The sequence below is a fragment of the Natrix helvetica genome (genome assembly GCF_964273705.1).
Source record: "Natrix helvetica genome assembly, chromosome: 7".
NCBI classification, from domain to species: domain Eukaryota; kingdom Metazoa; phylum Chordata; class Lepidosauria; order Squamata; family Natricidae; genus Natrix; species Natrix helvetica.
In genome coordinates this window covers 11080344-11103543 of record NC_138558.1, presented here as the reverse complement: position 1 = coordinate 11103543, position 23200 = coordinate 11080344, and the positions used below count along the sequence as shown (strand labels likewise).

The following is a 23200-nucleotide window of genomic DNA, read 5'->3' as shown; positions in this document are numbered from 1 at the left end:
GCATGGGCATTGTTTTGTGCTTGCACCTACACAACATATTTATATCCTTGCCTGCTTTATAAAGCTGAGCCCAAATGCCAAGCAATTAAAAATATTCAGAGGAGCCTACGAGAATAGCTTTGTTGCTCAAATACGTACAGAAACACCTGTGTTCATGCAGGGAAGAGACCAATTATCCAGAAGTAATCCAGCTAAAACTAAAGGTAGAGGGAAATATATGAAAGTTACGTTTTTCTCCATGGGGAATGTACAGTTAGTCATTGACTTATAACTGGTCACTTACTGACCATTCAAAGTTGTAATGGACTTTATGACCTGAATTCAGTTTCAATGGCTGCTCTCTCTGGTCACGGGATTATATTTTGGACGCTTGGCAAACTGCTCGCATTTATGTCCGTTTGCAGTACCTGTGGCCGCATGACTGCAATTTTATTCATTTATTTTCGTATTTACAATATTCTTTGGTGGAAACTGGCATTTACTTGTTTCTGGCAAAAAAAACAACACAATGGTTTAACATCTATGATGATATTCAGTTAATGACTGCCGAGGCTGCAAAAATGTAAAATCAGGTTGATCCATGGTCCTATGATGGCTCACTTAACGACTTAGCATGACTTATGGCTGTAATTCCAGGCTCAATTGTAATTGTAAGGTGGGGACCATCTGTATTTGCACTCTTTTCTTCCTAAGCTCTGTAGTAGGAAAGGAGAAGAACAGAGCAAGAAGTAAGTAATATAGGAAGTCCTCGACTTATGGCCACTATTAAGCCCGGAACTTGCTAAGTGAGAAATTGGTTGAGTTTTGTCCCATTTTATGGCTTGCCACATTAGTTAAGCAAATCACTGCAATAGTTAAATTAGTAACACGGTTGTTAAGTGAATCTGGCTTCCCCCATTGACTTTGCATGTCAGAAGGTCGCCAAAGATGGTCACATGACCTGGGACATTGCAACCGTCATAAATATGAACCAGTTGTCAAGATATCTGAATGTAAATCACGTCGACCATGGGGACACTACAATGGTCCTAAGTGTGAAAAATAATGGGAAAAATCACTGTTTTGAATGCTGTTGTAACTCCGGTCATTAAATGAATTGTTGTAAATCGAGGACTACCTGTATTGATCTGGATCTGGGCCTCAGTAAAGGACACATGCCTGAGGAAAATCTGAATTAAATACCTACAGGTTTAGCTACAAGGCAGAAAATTCCTTGATCTGGACAGGATTGTCTTTGTTGGCATATCTTGGAAACTGGAAAGAGATTGAACGAGTTATCAGCAGTAAAAAATAAAAGTTGATTTCCCCCCTCACAAACGGACATTTTATGGGCAGCTGTTGTGGCCCGCCAGTGGCCAGCAGAGCTGGCAGCAGAGTCGGACAGTGAAGGGGGTTGGGGAGGAACAGGGCCAGTCTGGGGAAGGCTCTGACGAAGGCTCTGTGTCGGAGACAGAGAGGGCCAAGGCATCTGGTAGTTATTTGCTGCCTCTGGAGTCTGACATCAGCGAGGCAGAAGAACAGCAGGAGCCTGTTCCTACTGTGCGCATGTGCAGAGCTGCCAGAAGAAAAGAACAGCTGAGAAATCAGGGTCGACTCGGGATTAAGGCTTGGAGGTGATTGGCCCCTCTCATAAGACATAAAACAGGAACGAATGTGAGCTTTTGTAGGAAGCAATTAGTTCATCTGGTTGGTTCAAGCTTTGAAAAGTTCTGTTTGACTCTGTGCTAAGTTTGGCAATTAGGTCTCTGGCAGCATTCCAAGGGAGATAAAGTGGGTGTTTATCAACATTCCCCTGAAAGACTGTGGCAACTCCAGCAGACATCTGTCGGAATCTTCAGACTGTTTGTGAAGCATTGCGGACTGTGAATACATAATTCACAGCCGTCTAAATAAAAGAGAGGTTTTGGGACGAAGATTGTGATTTATGCTTTCTCAGGAAGCCTAGGTGAGAACAGCAACAACCTAAGCTGAAGCTACTTTTAGACACAAGTCTTCTACTTCAGTCGTAGATTTTATTTAAAGGCAAGACATACACCACAAGGCTGACATTGACTAAATCGGTAATATGGAGCCACTCTCCATTAGCATCCAGGCTGGGAAAGATTTGTAAGCTGAATACATGAGAATTTTAATACCGTGCCTAACTTTTCCTACATGGATTGTATAGTGGATTTCTGAGGATCAGCTACTTGTTTGTGTGTAACACACCAAACCCTGGAACAGAACTGCAAGGCCAATTCTAACAACATCTTCAAGTCCTGGGAGGGCTGCCCACAACATACCTAACCGAGAGGACATCAAATTTTGGAATTAAGATATTGTGTGCTTGTTCCATTGTTAAGACTTCAAAGTTCATCAAATTTTGGAATTAAGATATTGTGTGTTCGTTCCCTTCCAGGCAGCCTACTAGATTCTCTGGACATTTCCAGTTAAATTGGGACGACATCTTAATGATTTCAGTACTTTATCCAGCTTTGCAGTTGTTACAATAGGCCCATTTCCTAGCAAGGCTACTGGGGGGGTCCCAGGGCTTCGGAAGAACTTCTAGCTAAGATTCTTGCAGTTTGGAGAACCCCCCAAATCCCACTCCTGGCTGGCCCCGCCCATCCCTCCCAGGAGTCCCCATGCGGCTCATTTTGGATGCAGGTAATGGATGCAGGGTGCTCGCACAGGCTCAGGGAGGGTGAAAAATTGGCCTACCGGAAGGCTGGAAAGGGACCTGTTTCTGGCCTCTAGAGGGCCTCCGGAGCCTGTGGAGGCTGTTTTCGCCTTCCCGGAGACTCGAGGAAAGCCTCCGGATCCCGAGGCGGGCAAAAACGCAGGAGGCAGACTAGGCCACACCCACCCAGCAACCGGGCAGAGAACCCCTTGCTAAAATTTTTGAAGCCCACCCCTGGTTGTAACTCCTAAATAGGTTGGCCGAATGGAAAAAAACAATATTGGCGTGAGTTCCGTTCAATAGGAATTGGGGATTGTTCCCCTTCCATCATTAGTGAAAAGGAGCAGGGTTTGAGGAGACAAAGTATTACTTCTAGCAGAACATAAAATGTGTAACATGCTGAAGAGACCAGGACTTCCATTTTGGATTGCTGAAACGCTGGGGAGCCTTGGAAAAAAATCAACCAAATGGGAAGGAGGAGGGGGTGGACACTGAGACATGTTTACCCCTCTTGAAATGCTGCACGTAAAAGGAAGAAGTGAAGCCCCACAAAACAATTAAAGGTCTCCGTTACACCTTCAAGTGCAATAGGTGAAGTACTAACCTGCAGGATTTAAAATGCAATTTTATAGCAATTTGTTCCCACGGAGAAAAAAATAACCCCTTAGGTTAAGTAGGACCACCTTTGAGGACTCATGCAACTCTTGCGACAAAGGATCAATCATGCCTTCCACATGCAAACATGTTCCAGTTGGCACAGATGTTCTGACTAGCTTGCATTTTTGATTTAGTTAATGGTGCCCCGTGCTGCTTTTTGCTTCCCTTTCCAGGACCAATCAATTCAGAGAGCTCAGCTTGCAACATTTTTCAACTATAAATAGTCTGGATTTCCCTTACGTTCACTACAAACAAGAAGCACCAAAGACTTTGAAATCCTGCAATCAAGTGTGACGCCAAGAAAAGAGGGGAGTTTGTAGGATACGCCCAAGAGAACATCCCCTAAGGAAAGTCTCTAATGCTGGGCCCTTTGAACTGAATGGGAGGTGGGCTTTGCACCCCACCGGTTGACCTCAAAAAGACAGGAGGGTCTTCTCGTTGGAGTTGCATCTCTTGACTCTTGTTTGCCAATCCAAAGAAAAACCAAAGTCAACCCCTTGAGAGCTTCACTCGTCTACCAACACAGAACGGGCAAATTTTCCATCGGGTTCAATTTTGAGTCATCGGGGCGGGGGGGAGGGGAGTCAGGCGCCCCATAGTTCTGTTTTCGGGACTCTTCATCGCCGGCAGGAACGACAGTAAAACGGTAAGGATGATTTTCTCAGCTGCTCCTCTCTCTTTCCGCATCCCTTCCTTAATCCTAGGTGCAAATGTTAAGCAGAGGACGGCAGGAACAGTTCGCTGAAAGAGGTTATGAGTCTGTAGTATGATTTCTCGTCGTCTGTCAGTCCTGCGTTGCCCGGCCGGATCACTACAGCTACATGCATGTCTGCTTCTTCGGCAGCATCTGCTTCTAAAGGACACAAAGCGAGGCTCATTTAGACAATAGCAATAGCACTAAGACTTACATACCGCTTCACAGTTCGCTCTAAGCAGTTCACAGAGTCAGCCTCTTGCCCCAAACAAAATGGGTCCTCGTTTGACCCACCTCGGAAAGAGGGAAGGCTGAGTCAACCTTGAGCCAGGTGAGATTCGAACTGCCAAATTTCAGGCAGCTGGCAGTCAGCAGAAGTAGCCTGCAGTACTGCACTCCAACCACTGCGCCACCGTGGCTCATCGGACAACACTGAACTGTCTACTTCCGGGGTATCACCTGTTTGGTCCATGTACAGATAGTCTTTGACTGTCCGCAATTTCCACTAGTCGTTCGGGTGAACTGGTCTAAACCGGCTGAATACCACCTCTGCAAGTCAGTTTTTTTAAGAAAATGTGGGATGAATTAAAATAGGGATATTCCCCCTTCTTTTTCTTTTCCTGGCAATTTCTAACTCCAACAGTGTTGGAAGTAACACAGCAGACTTTAGTGGATTGTGGTTGCCTTAAAATCATGAGCCTGGACAGAGGTTTCCAAACTCCACCTGGTGGTGTCAAACATTAAACTATATCAGTTTTAAATCCAATGCATCTCCTCTGCAGTTCTTATTCCCGAACAGGGGAATTACATAAGACAATTATTTTTGCAAAACTTTGCTCCGCACTGCTGTTGACCTTTAGGACGCGTGCGCTCATCTTGCCACTAGCACCAATTAGACATGTACCTTCTCACCACACCAGGGATCACCCACTAGCTTTATTACCTTGAGTGACGTCCGTCAAGAATAGTATGTTGTTTGTGGCACATCCAATGCTCGTGGCAATCCGCTGATAGCTCTCGCTGTCAACTTTAGGTCCTATCTTGGTGTCAAAGTGACCATCAAAAAGCTGATAGGTGGAAGGAGAAGATTACAGAATAGCAGAATTGGAAGGAACCTTGGAGGTCATCTAGTCCAACCCCCTTTCTCAACCAGGAAACCCTATATCATTTCAGGCAAACGGTTGTCCTATCTCTTCTTAAAAACCTCCAGTGGATTACTAACAACTTCTGGGGGAAGGTTGTTCCACTGATTAATTGTTCTAGCTGTCAGGAAATTTCTCCTAAGTTCTAGGTTGCTTCTCTCCTTGAATAGTTTCCATCCATTCCATCTCGTCCTGCCTTCAGCTTGAAGATTGACCTCCTTTTCCTTGTGGCAGCCCCTGAGATATTGGAACACTGCTATCATGTCACCCTTAATCCTTCTTTTCATTAAACTAGACATACCCAGTTCCTGCCACCGTTTTAACCTCCAGTCCCCCAATCATCTTTGTTAGTCTTCTCTGCACTCTTTCTAGAGTTTCAACATCCTTTTTTTATATTGTGGTGACTAAAACTGGATGAAATATTACAAAAAGAACAGGTAGTTCTTAGTTTTATTCCTCCAACAATCCTCTTGAGGTAAGCAACACTAAGACTCACCCAAAATCAGTTGAGGAATTTTTATAGCTGAGGACAGACTAGAGTAGGGGTGTCAAACTCAAAGTTCGTAGGCTGGATCTGGCCAGCGGGGTACTTAGATCTGGCCTGCGGTACCACCCTGGAAAGGACTGGCCCACAGTGCCTTTGCCAGCAAAAACAGAGCTTGGGAGGACTGTGCATGGCCCTCCTAGGCCCCGTTTTTGGCTGCAACGGCCTCCTGCAGCCCTCTGCCAGCAAAAATGGAGCTCAGGAGGGGGTGGGTCGGGCTGTGGGGTTGCAGGAGGCTGTTGCATTTTGAGCACGCAAGAAGGGACAGGAAAGGAGAAAGGGAAAGAGGAAAGACAAAGAAAAAGAAGGCAAGGAAGGAAAAATAAGGAAAAAGGAGAAGGAAGAAGAAAGGAGAATGAAGAGGGGAGGAAAAGGAAGGAAGGAAGATTATAATGACAGCGAGGGAGGGTCTGAGGGAAGCACCTGGCCACCACAGGCGCCCCCGACATGAGTGATGTCGAGCTGGCCATGCCCACCCGGCCTCCCAAGGTCAAACACAACCCTGATGCGGCCCTCAATGAAATCGAGTTTGACACCCCTGAACTAGAAACTTGGGATTCCTATTGTTCTAGTCCAACACCTTAAACACTAGACCACAATGGCTGTCTTTGCAATATTACTGTTGTTGTAGAGGCAGAAAGTGCTGCTATCTTTGGCAGGGAAACACTGGAAGAGGGTTTGTGTGAGCAGCTTGATCCTCTTTTTGACTGTATATCCCAAAAGTGCTTTTCCAAAAAGCAACTGGATTTTCTTGTGTGTTTTTTTTCCCTTCGAAAACATTTTGCTTTTCGTCCCAAGAAGCTTCTTCAGTTCTAGATGAATGGCGAGGAAGGGAAGGATTTACACTCTTTGGAGTCATCTGGTTGTTAGCACTCTGAAATTGAACAGCCCCCTCTCAACAGAGGGGAAGGGATAATATATCACTGTCTACAACACAAGTTGTTTCAGCAGTCTCCAGAAGGTTCCACACCAGCGGTGTAGTTTACATTTTGTTACCACCGGTTTGCCGTGCGACCCTCCCCACCGTGCTCATTTCACCCCTTCCGTGCATGCGCCTGGCCTCAAAAATGTGCCTAAATAGGCGGGCCCACCCGCAATTTCCGCTAGCGGTTCAGGCGAACCGAATCCCGCTGTCAGGGGAGACACATTATGAGGTGAAAAAAATCTTAGACTCCAAGTTGTATAGGGGTCGCTTACAATAGTTAGTGCATTGGAAGGGGCACCCTTTGTCTGAAGCTACTTGGGTGAAAAGCTGGAACCTAAAAGCGGATAAGTTAGTAAAACAATTCCATGAGAAGTTTCCCGACAAGCCAAAGGATCCCCCTGGGGGGCAGGGGAGAAAGAGGTGGTTAATTCTGTTATGTTAACCCTTATGTTATTTTCTTTTCAGGAAACATTTTCTTCTGAGGAGGGGCCGCCTGTCAGGCCTGCAGCTGGTTCCTTTTGGGATCTTTGGCCTGCTACACTAATATTCTATTCTACTATGCTGTTTCATTAGTGGGGAATTGGGAGGGGGAATAGTAAGGAGTAGAATGTGATGTAGCCATAACAAAATTCTTTCTAGAAAGCCAAGGTTATCCTTTGTCTCGGCACCCCTGCACCTGACCAGAACTGGATGGATGGAACTGCCAGCATGGCAGTGGAAGATTGGACCATGTGATGGACTTGTGGGTGTGGGGGCAAGATTTTGAACTTTCAACTGGATGGGGAAAATTCAGGAAGCTCAGATTCGGGTTTTCCCAGATGTGCCAACATGGCTCTCTTAATAAATTGGAACTTAGAGCAATACTTTGCCTTGGACTCTGATTTAATTTTGGATGTTATTTGGAACCCTGACACCAGTCTCTGTTCCACACCCACTCTGATTCAGGTTACCCTGAGGGGAAAGATAAATTTACAAGTGGCCTCAATACCCTCAGAGAGCTAAAGACAGATCTTCAGAGTGCTAACGACCAGCGAAGAAGATAAATCCTTCCATTCCCCACCATTCATTCAGAACTGAAGAAGCTTCTTGGGTGAGAAGTGAAATGTTTTCAAAGGAAAAAAAAAACAAGTCCAGTAGTCTTAAAAAAAAAAAAAACAAGCACCTTGGGGACAACCATGACCTGTATGATTGAGAATCTCCACAGACATTTAGACTCTATACTTACCTCTAAAATATCACCTTCTGTAGAATTCCCGAATAGAAGCTTTTGAGCCTCCACGCTCCCAGAGGAATAAATATACACCTTTCTTCCTGCTTCTTTCCACTTTTTCACTGCGGGGACGACATCCTTAAAGAATCTGCAATGGGCCGGAGGGAAGGGAGGGAGACAGAATTGTTGAAGAGGCAATGAAACCGATTTCCTCACCGATATTTGAAGACATCACTGGAAGCTGATCCTAAACATGTTTGCTAAGCAGTGAACAGCAAATGGGGCAGTGATACTCACTCTCCTTTCAGGCGGCCATTTTCGTAGGCCGCTCTCCACATGTGGCCCTGGAGCTCTTTCAAAGCGGTGGTCTTCCTATCCAAAGACATCTGCCAGAGGACATTGTCTATCACGGCCTGGATGACCCGTTCGACCTCTTCTTCTCCATCCCTGGTTTCCAGTGGGATAGGCACCACTCCCTCCATATGAGAGTCTTCCTCAGCCTAAGGAAATCAAAACAGAAAACAAGCAAGGGGATAATGTTAGGGTTAGACTTCCCCAAGCCGCCCCCTTCTTTCTCCTGGCCCAGCTGACAAGGGAGGAGGATGGCCAGGCTTGGGGGATGGCCCCCACCCTGCAAGTGCCGCCCCCGTCATTCTGTCCCAGCCCTCTTTGCTGGCGGCTGCAGCAAATGTACCATGACGAAGGCAGAATGCTGTTGCAGTGCAAAGGCAAGTGCAAGGGCGCTTCACTCCCGCACTAAGGCTCCGACCATGCCATTGCCGCGAAAGAACGACAGCTCTTTCATCCTTCTGCCATGACAGGGAGCCACAGCAGAGGGCCCAAAGAGCTGCATGCGGCTCCGGAGCTGCAGGTTGCCGACCCCTGGCCTAAGGAGATACAATTGGCAGGACCCAGGAGAAGGGCCTTCTCCGTGGTGGCTCCCTCCTTTTGGAATATCATCTCTTCAGAAATTAGATTGGCTCCCATTTTGATGTTTTTTTGTAAGGCCCTGGAAACTCGTTTTTTTCCAGTGGACATGAGGAACTCAAAAGTGGGATGGACCCCATCGAATGCTTCATTTGACTGTTTATTGTTGCTCGGGGTGGTGGTGGTGGTGGTGGTGCTTTGGTGGGGGAGTTACTGGTATTTTTATCTATTTTATTTTTATTTTATTTTATATTCTGTGTTTTTATTGCTTGCAATAAAAAGTTACTATGAGTGAGTAGGCGGCTATGTACATTTTCTAAATAAATAAATAAATAAATAAATAAATAAATAAATAAATAAATAAATAAATAAATAAATAAATAACCTGAAATTTTCTGACAAGTGAGGGCAATCAACCAATGGAACAGAAGTTGCCTCCATCACTGAAGGTTTTAAAGAAGAGATTGGGCAACCATTTGTCTGAAATGGGATAGGGTTTCCTGCCTGAGCAGGGGGTTGGACTAGAAGACCTCCAAGGTCCCCTCCAACTCTGTTATTTTGTAATTCTGTCCATATCAGACTGGCATGAAAAGAGCCCGAGTTGTGTTGAGATACCGTATTTTTCAGAGTACAAGACGCACCAAGATTTTGAAGAGGCACATTAAAAAAAAAGTTTTTGCACTCTACAAACCTCCCAAAAACCGGCCCGTTTTTTTGTCAAAAAAAGGGGTATGCATAATCTTTAGGAGACTTATAGAGTGCTCCTGGGAGCTGGAGGCAAAAATGAGCAAAATACTGCCCATTTTTTGTCAAAAAAAAGGGCATGCATAGCATTTAGGAGGCTTATAGAGTGCCCCTGGGGGCTGAGGGAGCATAAATGAGCAAATAACGGCCCATTTTTTGCTCATTTTAGCCCTCCCCAGCCCCCAGGAGCACCCTGGAAGCCTCCTAAAGGCTATGCATGGCCATTTTTGCAAAGGAGGGCGGAGTTCCAGGAAGCAAAAAATGCTGTATTCAGTGTATACGACACACCCAGATTTTCACCCTCTTTTCTGAGGGAAAAAGGCACATCTTAGGCTGTGAAAAATACGGTAAGTGGCTTTACAAATATTTTAAATTAAATAAATAATGAAGGAGAGATGTCCAGTGCTCTACCTGTTTTCTCAGCAGGCCAACATCTTGCTGGCACTCTTCTTCTTCCCAGTGAGTTTCCAGATAATCCCGAATATTTTCCCTGATGTAAGGAAACAAAATATCCTGGGGACACAACAAAAAGATATTGGTTTTTTAAGCTATTGTGGACATACATTTGAAAACAACATCGGACCCTCGGGGCATCTTCAAAAGCATTGATTATACAATACTATTAATTTAGTCACTTGACCAAAATCTATACAATCTAATTCTCGGAAGAGAAATTTAAACACACGTCGCCAGGGAAAATAGTGAGCCTACTTAGTGGGAACAAAGATGAAAAAGAGACAGGATCTTTTTGAGAGTAAATACACATTAATAAATGCAGATTTTTTTTTTTGCAGTTTTATTGTTTGTTTACTTTTTTAATTATATAAAATAAAAAAGAAATTAAGGGCGGGAAAGGGAATGGTGGAGTGAGATAGAAGTGGGAAGAGAAAAAGGAAGAAAAGGGGGCATTAACTTCCAACCCTTCCTAGCACGGGGTAAGATAAACACACGGCAGCCTCAACTTTTTGCTTTTACACATTAGTAAATGTAAAAGTTCCCCTTGCACATGTGTGCTAGTCGTTCCCGACTCTATGGGGCGGTGCTCATCTCCATTTCAAAGCCGAAGAGCCAGCGCTGTCTGAAGATGCCTCCGTGGTCATGTGGCTGGCATGACTAAACGCCGAAGGTGCACGGAATGTTGTTACCTTCCCACCAAAGGTTGTTCCTATTTTTCTATTTGTATTTTTACATGCTTTCGAACTGCTAGGTTGGCCGAAGCTGGGACAAGCAACGGGAGCTCACTCCGTTACGCGGCGCTAGGGATTCAAACTGCCAACCTTTCTGATCCGAGCAGCTCAGTCTTTTAGCCACTACGTCCTATACATGCTGTAAATACATGCACTCAAATTTTGAACAGCTGGTTGTCGAGATGCTGTGATTATAAATACGAAGACCGCCCAGCCGATAAGTAACTTTGTTCAATGCTGTTGTATCTTTGAACGGTCACTAAATGAATGGCTGTAAGCCAAGGACTTCCTATATGCCAGTGATGTGAGACAGAGTCCTCCTTCCTGTGATGTATGCATGTATGTATGTATGTATGTATGTATGTATGTATGTATGTATTGTGTTCAAATCCCAGTAAGGGTATGGCTAGCTGATGAGAGCTAAATAGCTTGAAATAGATCTATACTAGTCTCCCTTTATTTATTTATCAGCACAAATACAACACACACACACACACACACATATATTTCTGTTCCAGCAGACAGTGCGCCTTTCAATTAGCTGCATAATTAAATGCTGAATCAGCAACTGTAAGTGCTATTCTTAAACATCAAAAAGCCTATAATTTGGGGAACGTCTCTATGAGATATTAAACTAAGATTGATCACGTCTGCCAGATCTCCATGTCCAGGTCTACTGGGCTTACCAAGTGACCATGATGTGACCTTCATGTTAAATAAGTAACGTATGTTCAGGTTGGCTGCTCATGCTTGAAAAGCAAATCATGGGGAAAATTAATTCTATACAAGAGACCTTCTTAAAGTTATTAAGGTCAATGGAAACAAAGCCCAATTTGGGGCAACCAAAAAGTGATAACTTCCATCACTGCTTGACTAATTGCGCCGATGATTGCGTTGGATTGTAGGAAACAATACTTTGGGGGGGGGGGTCCGATCCCAAAGGTGATTTTTTAAAGACGCCACTGGACTTTCCGGCTTTTCTTGAAGATGTTTCGCTTCTGGTCCAGGAAGCTTCTTCAGCTGTCAATTCCTTGGATGAGAAGCAAAACGTCTTTAAAGAAAAACCAGAAAGTCCTCTTGCCTCTTGAAAAAAAAGCACCTTTGGGACAACCATGACCCAGAGGACTGAGAATCTCCAAAGACATTAGGTTGACGTGAGACGTGTATTTAAGACCATATCCTGTCTTTGAGAATAGAAACAGAATTCACCCTCTTTAGTAAGTTCCTTTAAATTAAATTCCATGCCAGTACGCATTCTCACCCAGTCACTTTGGATCAGGCATGAACAACTTGTGGCCCAGAGGCCATATGAGACCCTGGACAGCTAGTAAGGCAGCCACAGAAGATATAAAACATAAAAAGAGCCACAGTGGCGCAGCAGTTAGCGTGCAGTACTGCAGGTTACTTCTGCTGACTGCCGGCTGCCTGCAATTTGACAGTTCGAATCTCTCCAGTCTGAAGGTTGACTCAGCCTGCCCTCCTTCCGAGGTGAGTAAAATGAGGACCCCGATTGTTGTGGGAAAGAGGCTGACTCTGCCAACCGCTTAGAGAGGGCTGTAAAGCGGTATAAAAGTCTAAGTGCTAGTGCTATTGCTAAAAAATAAAAGACACATGCCCACACATTATATATTTTGTATGTGGCCCAAGACCTCTCCACTCAACGTGGCCCAGGCAAGCCAAAAAGATGGACAAATGTGATTTAGATGCGAGCATGGAATAGACCTTCCGGAAGAAAACATGATAAAGGTAGATCTCTTTTATTCAGGAAACAACTCCAGGTGATATTCAACTTTATGAGCACAATTGACCCCAAAATTTGTCGCTAAGCGAAACATTTTGATAAGTGAATTTCACCTCCATTTTAACATCTTTCTTGCCATCGTGGTTAAAGCAAAATCACTGTAGCTGATTGAATTAGTAACATGGTTAAGTAAATCTGGCTTCCTCGTTGACTTTGCTGACCTCATGGCTTGACTACTGCAGCTAGCTCTACATGGACTGCCCATGAAGACAAACTGGGAGCTGAAACAGATCCAGAAGCAGCACAGCAGCAGTTGTAGGCAGTAATTGGCCATGCCTCAGTATGCCCATGTTATATAACTGTTTCTTTGTAGTGCTACTATGACTTTTTTTCCCTAAATGGAAGAAGTTACTTTGCAGTGCAATGTATGTGCAAAGGGAAAAGGCTGCATATTTTGCAGACCCCGGAAAGAAAATAACAGCAGATCCCTTAGACCAGTGGTTCTCAACTTGTGGGTCGGGACCCCTTTGGGGGTCGAACGATCCTTTCACAGGGGTCGCCTAAGACCATCGGAAAACACATATTTTTGAAAAAATACAGAAAACATAAAATAATTTTATGGTTGCGGGTCACCATAACATGAGGAACTGTATTAAAGGCTCGCGGCATTAGGAAGGTTGAGACCCACTGCCTTAGACTATTACAGGTAGTCCTCGATTCATTTAGCGGCCATTCAAAGTTGCGACGCCATTGGGAAAAAGTGACCTATGGCCCTTTTTCACGTTTAGGATTGTTGTCACTTGACCTCAGTCACACATGTATGACGGATGTAGTATCCCGAGATTGTTATTGTTAGTTGCCAAGTCACGTCCGACCCACCGTGACCCCATGGACAATGTTCCTCCAGTCCTTCCTATCCTCTACCATCCTCTGGAGTCCATTTAAGCTCATGCCGGCTGCTTCGGTGACTCCATCCAGCCACCTCATTCTCTGCCGTCCCCTTCTTCTTCTTTCGCCCTCCATCTTTCCCAGCATTAGGCTCTTCTCCAGTGAGTCTTTCCTTCTCATTAGGTGGCCAAAGTACTTGAGCTTCCTCTTCAGGATCTGGCCTTCTAAAGAGCAGTCAGAGTTGATCTCCTCAAGGACTGACCGGTTGGATCTGAACTTGATCCTCTAGGACTGACTCGAGATCGTGCGGTCTCCTTTTGTGAATTTCTGACAAGCAAAGTCAATGGATAAACCAGATTCCCCTAACAGCCATGTTACTAACTTAACAACTGCAATAATTCACTGAACAACTGTGGCAGGAAAAGTGGTAAAATGGGGCAAAACTCACTTAAGAAATGTCTCGCTTTGCAACATAAATTCTGGGCTCAATTGTGGTCGTAGGTCGACACTCACTCTAATCAGAAAGTCAATTCCTAGCTATTATATCTTCCTCTCTTTCCGTGGTAATAAGTCCACAGAGGCACTGCAATTAACTGCCCAATAAATATGCACTGAGCTATTCCGGTACTTGAAAAGCCAATGCAGTTAATGTATTAAGACTGGTATTGGAGAAATCCAGGTTCAAATCCACCCACGGGCATAGAAGTCGCTCTCTGTTAGTCCAACTAATCTCTCAGGATTGGTGGTGTAGAAAAAAAATGGGAAGACCGATATAAAACATAATTTAATCATTCTTTTTCCATTTCAATGCAACAATATAGGCTTAAGAGTCTCAGACTGAATTGCACGAAGCGATCATTTAATAATGCTTTATTAAATGTCTCAGAGTTGGCTGGTTTCACCCTGCACACCGCATCAAATCCTATCCATCTTTCTTTTTAGCCTAGCCAAATTTTGCATCGATCAGTATATAGATTATCAGTAAACATTCAACTGTATGGCCAAAATGAGGTTTAAAAAGTAATATTTACCGTATGTAACACAAAAATAAAAGTGTTTTTTTTTAAAAAACCACAACTCACATAATTTTATCTTCCCTTAAGTAAAAGCTACCAAACAGTTAATCTTTTTGCCTAGAACTTCAATCAATTTCCTTCCTATGTCAGAATATTTCCGAATATAGGAAGATCAAACCAGTCAGTCCTAGAGGAGATCAGCTCTGACTGCTCTTTAGAAGGCCAGATCCTGAAGATGAAACTCAAGTACTTTGGCCACCTAATGAGAAGGAAGGACTCACTGGAGAAGAGAATATGCTGGGAAAGATGGAGGGCAAAAGAAGAAGGTGACGACAGAGAATGAGGTGGCTGGATGGAGTCACCGAAGCAGCCGGCATGAGCTTAAATGGACTCCAGATGATGGTAGAGGACAGGAAGGCCTGGAGGAACATTGTCCATGGGGTCACAATGGGTTGGATACAACTTCGCAACTAACAACAAATGTCAGAATAGCTTTACAGGAAACATGCACACACCCAACCCAGCACTTTTTACAGAGATAAACAATTTTTAAGTCTCCCCTTAAAAAACAACATTTCCTACCCCAGTGTGTCTCAATGTGGGCAACTTTGAAGATGGGTGGACTTTAACTCCCAGAATTCCCCAGCCAGCGTTGCTGGCTGGGGAATTCTGGGAGTTGAAGTCCACCCATCTTCAAAATTGCTAACATTTGAAAAACACTCTCCTGCACTGTTACTCTCAACCAAAAAGCAGGAGATGCAGCCAGCCAGGCACAATTTCTACCCTGCCTTGATTTTTGTTGGCACTCATGCCATGGCATATTAACACTCCTTCCTTTCCCCTGCAAAGCAACCCCGCAAGGTAGGCTGGGCTGAATGATTTGATTCCAATCAATCAAACCCAGCCAAGTTTCACTGCTTCAAGAGAAGGACTGGAATTCAGAGCCTGCTGGTTTGTGTATGTGTGTATGTACCTGCACCTAATGCAACACTTAAAACGCGTGGGCGCCCCCCCCCAATCCTCAAGTGTTTTAAAAGAAGGCCAGACTAAAGGAGATATGCCCCCCTCCCCCAATTCCCACGCGCGTTCAGTTTAGGCAGGGCAAAACAAGGCGGCTTAGGAGAGGAGGCGGTTGGACTAGATGACCTACAAGATCCCTTCCAACTCTTGTTCATCTGTATCTGCTTCCCGCGAGAGGAAGGCAGGAGGGTTTTTGCAATAGCCCCGTCTACCCACGCCCCCTCCCCACCAAATTCCCCCCCTTTCCTACAAGCCTCAGGATCGCAACCTACGCAACTACACCCCCCCCAAAAAACCCTCACCTTGACAAACGTGATGGGAGTGGTGGTGCCTTCCACGTCGAGCAAAAACACGCTGACTTCCGCGGGGACCGTGAAGCCCACCATGTCCCCGGCTGGAAGCTTTTATGGCTCGATGTCCCCGGAGGGAACGGGGCGGGGTTGGGTGGACACGGGAAAAAACGGGACCGGGGGGGGGGGAAATTCCTTGGGAATCGGAGGAAGGGTTGGTTTGCAGCCGCGCCGGGAAAATGAAAAGCTTCCGGGGACGACTTCTGCGAGAGCGGCGGCGGCGCTGCCACGAGCCTCTCCGCGAGCACGAGCGGAGGGCGGAGACCCACGTGGCTGGAAGGGGAGCCGCCGCAGCGCCCGGATCGCCGCGCTCTGATTGGTGGCTACAAATGGGGAAAGGGAGGGGGGAGTGTGTGTGTGTGCGCGACTGCGAGCGAGCGAGCGAGAGAGAGGAAGGGAGGGAGGGAGGGAGAGTTGTGTGTGTGTCTGCAATCGTCTATTGCGGGCGGAGAGAGGGAAGTTGCGGGTGGTTGCAGGGCTAATATTCCCTTGTATTCCTATCCATTTCATGTATTCATAATTACAATAGAATAGAATAGCATTGGCACAGCATAGAATAAAATAGAATAGAATAAAAATAGCATAGCATATAGGATAAGATATAGAACAGAAACAGCATAGCATAGAATGATACAGAATAGAAATAGCATGGCATAGCATAAGATATAGAATAGAATAGAAAAAGCATAGCATAGAATAAGATATAGAATAGAAATAGCGTAGCATAGGATAAGATATAGAATAGAAACAGCATAGCATAGGATAAACTATAGAATAGAAAAAGCATAGCATAGAATAAGATATAGAATAGAAATAGCGTAGCATAAAATGATACAGAATAGAAATAGCATGGCATAGCATAGGATAAGATATAGAATAGAAAAAGCATAGCATAGAGTAAGATATAGAATAGAATAGAAATAGCGTAGCATAGGATAAGATATAGAATAGAAATAGCATAGCATATAATGATATAGAATAGAAATAGGTAGCATAGGATAAGCTATAGAATAGAAATAGCATAGCATATAATGATATAGAATAGAGTAGAAAAAGCATAGCATACAATAAGATATGGAATACAATAGAAATAGCGTAGCATAGGATAAGATATAGAATAGAAACAGCATAGCATAGAATGTTACAGAATAGAAATAGCATGGCATAGCATAGGATAAGATATAGAATAGAAAAAGCATAGCATAGAGTAAGATATAGAATAGAAATAGCGTAGCATAAGATAATATAGAATAAAATAGAAATAGCATAGCATATAATGATATAGAATAGAATAGAAAAAGCATAGCATAGAGTAAGATATAGAATAGAATAAGATAGTGTTGGAAGAAATGTCCTTTTGGGTTCGGCTCCAAGTGGGGAAAAAGACACTGGAGACATGGAGGCTGCTTGGAAAGATGGTTTTAATGGTGGACAGGACCACATGGTTTGAGGTCATGAACAGAAAAGGTGATCACATGCTTCAATGTTGGTGGGGAAGAAGAGAAGGGCGGAAGAGAAGCTGAGTCCCTGGTTTTATGCCCTCTCTGGCCTTTGATCTTGAGCTTGTCTTCTGATTGGTTGTCAGACTCCCATGGGGCCATGCAGGAGCAACTTTCTAGGCTGCGTTTTGAATCCAGGTTTGGTTGTTCTCAGATGCCATGTGGGGAGTTGGGTAAAGGGCCAATATTATCCTGCCTTAATCCCATCCCCCTGGAGCTGAAGGGGAGAACTCTTTATTATATAAAGGGACTGGCTTGGCCTTCTTAATGGCCCATTGACAAAGTGGGTGGGGGCAGGAAGCTACAGGGAGCTATTCTCAATTTAAAACATGTTTCTTCCTTTTCACATCCAGGGAAATAGAATATTCTGCCTTTTCAATATTTCCTAGGATATTTCATTTTTCTGGGAGAGGGCTGGGTGATAACTTCCTACAATAGAATAAAATAGAATAGAATCATTTCTTAGCCAAGTGTGATTGGACCCACGAGGAATTTGTCTTTGATGCATGTGATCTCAGTATACATAAAAAGACAAGATACATTGTCAAGAATCTTAAGGTACAACAGTTATAGGGAGCAAATAAGCAATCAGGAAACTCAATATAAACCGTAAGGGTACAAATAACAAAGTTACAGTCCTGCAGTCATAAGTGGGAGGAGATGGGTGATAGGAACGATGAGAAGATTAATAGTAATAGTGAAGCAGCCTTAGTGAATACTTTGACAGTGTGAGGGAATTAGTTGTTCAGCAGAGTGATGTGGGGAAAAACTGTTCTTGTGTCTAGTTGTCTTGGTGTGCAGTGCTCTAGTCTATGGGGCCTTTTGAGGGTAGGAGTTGAAACAATTTATGACCAGGATGTGAGGGATCTGTAAATATTTTCATTTTGACTGGTGCAGTGTAAAGGTCCTCAATGGAAGGCAGGTTGGTAGTCATTGTTTTTTCTGCAGTTCTGATTATCCTCTGAAGTCTGGGTCTGTCTTGTTGGGTTGCAGAATCATGTTTAGACTTCTACCTGTTACTCCATTCACGCTTGACGGAATAAAATCAATCAATCAAATAAATGTAAATAAAATAAATGCCCCCCCCCCCAAAGCCGCGCGTGAACTGCTGTACGTTTCCCTAGTTCTTCTCTTGGGAGGTTTTTTCCGGGGAGGGGGCGGTCTAGAAATTTAATAAATTATTATTATTATTAATTATTATTATTATTTTGCATCTTGGCTCGGACTTGCACGAGACAGCCTTGCACGCGGCTCTCGGTGCAAATCTCGCTATTAACTATTCCTCCCACCCCACCCCCCGATGTTTGCATTGGCTTCCTTCGTGCCCGGGTACTCCAGTCCAGGGCAAAAAAAAAAAAAAGCTTGCAATATTCCCGGGTTGGAAGAGCCGAGTTTATTAAAAAAAATAAAATAATAAAATGAAGGCCACCATGCTTGGCCAGGAAACGATGATTTCTGGGCGTGTGTTTTTGCGTCTGTGCGCGCGTGCAAAAGGCTGCCGCGGCCCTCGATCGTATCCGGCCTTCATTACACACCCACCCTCGCGCTTCGAGGAAGGAGCCCCTTCCCGAAACTCGGCGCAAGGTTAAGAGAGCCCGCGCGTGAACGTGCACGCCCCGAACGACCATGTTGTGTAAGGCGAGCGGCCATTTTCCAAGTGCGTGTGCATGCGCCTGTGTGTATATATATACACACATATATATGCGTGTGTGTAAAATGGATCGAGCACGGGGCGAAGGCGTCTTTGCGTGCTGCGGGGCGTCCTTAGGGGTTTTCCCCCTAAGGAAAGACGGTTCTTTTAAAAAGTCGCGCGTGGAAGGGCAGAGCTGTGCCCACTGGACCGCGTTGCACGGAGTGGAGGGGGGGGGTACGCGACCCGTGGAATTGGTCCTGCGCCCTTGGAAAGGGCTGGGAAAGCGAAGAGCTAGCCTCGGCCTTTTTTTACAAAAAAAGGGGATCAGAACGGGGAGCCTTTGAAACCCGATTTCCAATTCTTCTGAATGCGAAATACCTAATGCAAACTTTGGTCGACCGCGCAAGGAAGGCTTATTTGAAGCCTCTACGCCCCTTCCTTCCTTCCTTGCTGGCTTTTGAAAACGGTGCAGTTAATACTGGGATGCTTCAAGGTGGGTTAAAGCCTCATGGTGCCCGGTTTTTAGGGAGAGATATCTCAAGTCATTTCTGATGCTTCAGGAGTTTTGCTCCACCGATCATGATGTCCAATGAGCCACCTCCGGTCTGTTTGAAAGGGTGTCCAGCTGCTGAAAAGGAAACGGGGAGACCATTAAAAAAAATTAAGCAATTTTGTTCGTTTTATATCACAACGCTTGGGTATTAGTATACCTCATATGTACAGACAGGTTCTTTTTGTTTTTCTTCCCTTTTTACACTGTATACATACATATTCCTTTATAACTGCTAACTAGAAGTTAGAACGTGCTTTAATCTACACACTGTGCAGTTGTTGTAGTTATGTACTTACACACACACACACTTTGGTCACAAGGAGAGGACACCATTTTTGACTTGCCACGCTAAATAAAAGTGAAAGCCAGTTTCACTTTCGCAAACGAGGCGTTTGAAGAGGTTGTGCCTGCCACTGCGGGTTTTTTTAAAAAAATATAATTGTATATAATACAATCCTTGGTTGTATAAACAGGCATAGAATAAAAAAGTATTAGTACCGCTTTATAAAGCCTTAGCAAAGCCATTTCTGGAATACTGCATCCAGTTTTGGTCACATTATAAAAAAAAAAAAGATGTTGAGATTTTGGGAAAAGTGCAAAGAAGAGTAGCTAAGATGATTAAGGGCCGGGAGGCTAAAACATGTGAAGAAAGGTTGCAGGAATTGGGTATGGTTAGTCTAGAGAAAAGAGCGAATAGAATAGAAATGGCACAGCATTGCATTGCATAGAATAGAATTCTTTATTGGCCAAGTGTGATTTGACACACAAGGAATTTGTCTTTGGTGCATATACTCTCAGTGTACAAAAGGAAAAATAAAATACAATACATTCATCAAGAATCATAAGATACAAAACTTAGAGATAGTCATAGGTTACTAATAAGCAATCAAATTATACTAGAAAACAAAACTATAAATTTTAAAGATACAAGCAACATGGTTATAGTCATAAATGGAAAGAGATAGGTACTAGGAAGGAAGAGGAGAATAATAGTAATACAGTCTTGGTAGATAATTTGACAGTGTTGTAGGGATTAGATGTTTAGCAGAGAGATGGCACTTGGGAAAAAACTGCCCTTGTGTCTAGTTGTTCTGGTGTGCTCCATAGTGCCGTTTTGAGGGTAGGAGTTAAACAATTTAAGTCCAGGATGCGAGGGGACTGTAGATATTTTCACAGCTGCCTTTTTGACTCTTTGAGTAAGGGTGACATGATAGCAGTGTTCCAGTATTTGAGAGGCTGCCACCAAGAGCAGGGGCTCAGTTTATTTTCCAAAGCGTCAGAGGGTAGGACAAGAAACAATGAATGGAAACTAATCAAGGAGAGAAGCAACCTGGAATTGAGGAGAAACTTCTTAACAGTGACAACAATTAAGCAATGAAACAACTTGCCTTCAGAAGTTGTGGGTGCTTCATCACTGAAGGTTTTTAAGAAGAGACTGGACATTCACTTAACTGAAATTGTATGGGGTCTCCTGCTTGAGCAGAGGGCTGGACTAGAAGACCTCCAAGGTCCCTTCCAGCTCTACTCTGATTGATTGATACAAGAACATCAGCATTATAGCAGTGCCCCCCCCCCCCCCAGCATGACCTTAAATTTCCAAATGTGCCTAGGGGTAGTCGTCTACTTATAATCATTTAATGACTGACGTTCCAAATTTGGATGCTTGGCAACTGGTTCATATTTATGATGGTTGCAATGTCCTGGGGTCATGAGATCATCTTTTGCGAACTTCCGATAAGCAAAGTCAGTGGGGAAGCCAGGTTCATCATCTTACAACTGTATTACTACTAACTTAGCAACTGCATTGATTCATTTGATAGCGGTGGCAAGAAGGGTTGTGAAATTGAGCAAAATTTACTTAACTCTCTTGCATAGCCAGAGATATGTTGGGCTCAATTGTCCTTGTAAGCGGAGGACTATCTGTACTGATGGTAGGTTGAAGATCCTTTTTCCTTCTTGTTAGTTGTGAAGTCGTGTCCGACCCATTGCGACCCCATGGACAACGTTCCTCCAGGCCTTCCTGTCCTCTACCATCCTCTGGAGTCCATTTAAGCTCAGTGACTCCATCCAGCCACCGCATTCTCTGCCGTCCCCTTCTTCTTTTGCCCTCAGTCTTTCCTAGCATGAGGCTCTTCTCCAGGGAGTCCTTCTTCCTTCTCATTAGGTGGCCAAAGTATTTGAGTTTCCTCTTCAGGATCTGGCCTTCTAAAGAGCAGTCAGGGTTGATCTCTAGGACTGACAACTTTGATCGCCTTGCACTCCAAGGGACTCGCAGGAGTCTTCTCCAGCACCAGAGTTCAAAGGCCTCAATTCTTTGGCACTCAGCCTTCCTTATGGTCCAACTTTCACCGCCATGCATTGCAACTGGGAAAACCATAGCCTTGACTATACGCACTTTTGCCTCTGCTTTTCAATATACTGTCTAGATTTGCCATAGCTTTCTTCCCCAGGAGCAAGCGTCATTTAATTTCTTGGCTGCAGTCCCCATCTGTGGTGATCTTGGAGCCCAGGAAAATAAATTCTTTTTTCCCCTAAGTATGATCTAACTGTTTTGTCTCTAGGAAGCCCCAAAAGCATAAAGGGCAAAGTGTTCTACCTCTCTTCTCTTTTAGCAGTATGGACCAGACATTCAAAGATACATTGCTTTTGCATAAGGGGACCTCACTTGGTTATTATTTCTAATATCCAGCCTCTCTATGGTGAATTATGGTAGTGATTCATCTTCCCCTAATCATAATGAATCCGCTTCAGCTATAACCTTTGTAATTTTAATAAATACGATATTTGCAGTTGCCAGTGATGTGATTCAGTTTTTTGTAATCTTCAAAAAAACACATCAACAGTTTGGCTAAAAAAACAGGTATTGGTGAATTTATTTTTGGGTGGTTCCATACATACAATGGAATTTTATATATATTTTCTAGGACAGTCCTCTCCCATCATGGACCTTCGAATGTGAGCATTGCTGTGCAGGCTAGGTCTAGGGTTGCATGGGGGGATGGAAATTGAAATCCAACATATTTGGAAATCACAGAGACACATAAATGGCTCTAGAGAATGCAACCTTTAGCGTTGTTTTGCCTCGTCTTTTGTTGTTGAAGTTTGCTTAAGAAATTGGAGATAGTTAAAAAAAAAACGAATGTGACTCAGATTCCCTGATTAAACTATGTCTATTTTTTAAATTTCATTTCCTCTGTTCTCGCTGTTTTAAGCAATGTTTTATTTTCATGGTATTTTACTCTGATTTGATTGTTGAGAGTTACCCAGGGTAGTTGAGAGTCAAGCAGCATACAAATTTAATAAATTATTAATATTTTGGAAAAACAATGCTGCCTGCTTCCATCACAAACACAGGCTGCCTTAGTTCCCACCACAAATTGTGTCCACTGATATTTTATACCCAATTTATCTTTTATATTCCTATTTAGAGGTGATGTTCTCCTAAATACTCTCTCCACAGGTACGGGTTTTCCATCAGTTTTGTAATAGGAAGGGGACATTGTGTCAGTTTGTCAGTTTTCCAAGGAAAACAGTTATGTGTGAGAAAGCCAACTCGTATTATAGAATATAATTGCAGACCAGTATCTCCTACGGTAGTCCGTTTGTTAACATTAGTCATATAGAACATAAATAATTTAAAAGCTATTGCATATGTGTAATAAGAGCAGATTAACTTTAGTTTGAAATAATCCATGAACATTAAATCATTTGGAAAATTTTGTTGGAGTAAAATTATCTTTCAGCACGTCTAAAGAGTTCGAAGCGGATACACAGGTTTTCCAAGATTTTCATTTTATTATCTGGAAATGCC

General features: G+C 43.8%; 1 protein-coding gene across 1 annotated transcript; it reads right to left on the bottom strand.

Moving 5' to 3' along the window:
* Positions 1 to 3310: 3310 nt before the first annotated feature.
* Positions 3311 to 15976, bottom strand: ENOPH1 (enolase-phosphatase 1). The gene is made up of 6 exons (XM_081959235.1): positions 15657 to 15976; positions 9914 to 10015; positions 8129 to 8331; positions 7847 to 7979; positions 4954 to 5077; positions 3311 to 4169 (listed from the first exon to the last, which is right to left on the bottom strand). Exons 1-6 carry the CDS (start codon positions 15738 to 15740, stop codon positions 4030 to 4032), a joined length of 786 nt encoding a protein of 261 aa, XP_081815361.1. The 5' UTR covers positions 15741 to 15976; the 3' UTR covers positions 3311 to 4029.
* Positions 15977 to 23200: the final 7224 nt, after the last annotated feature.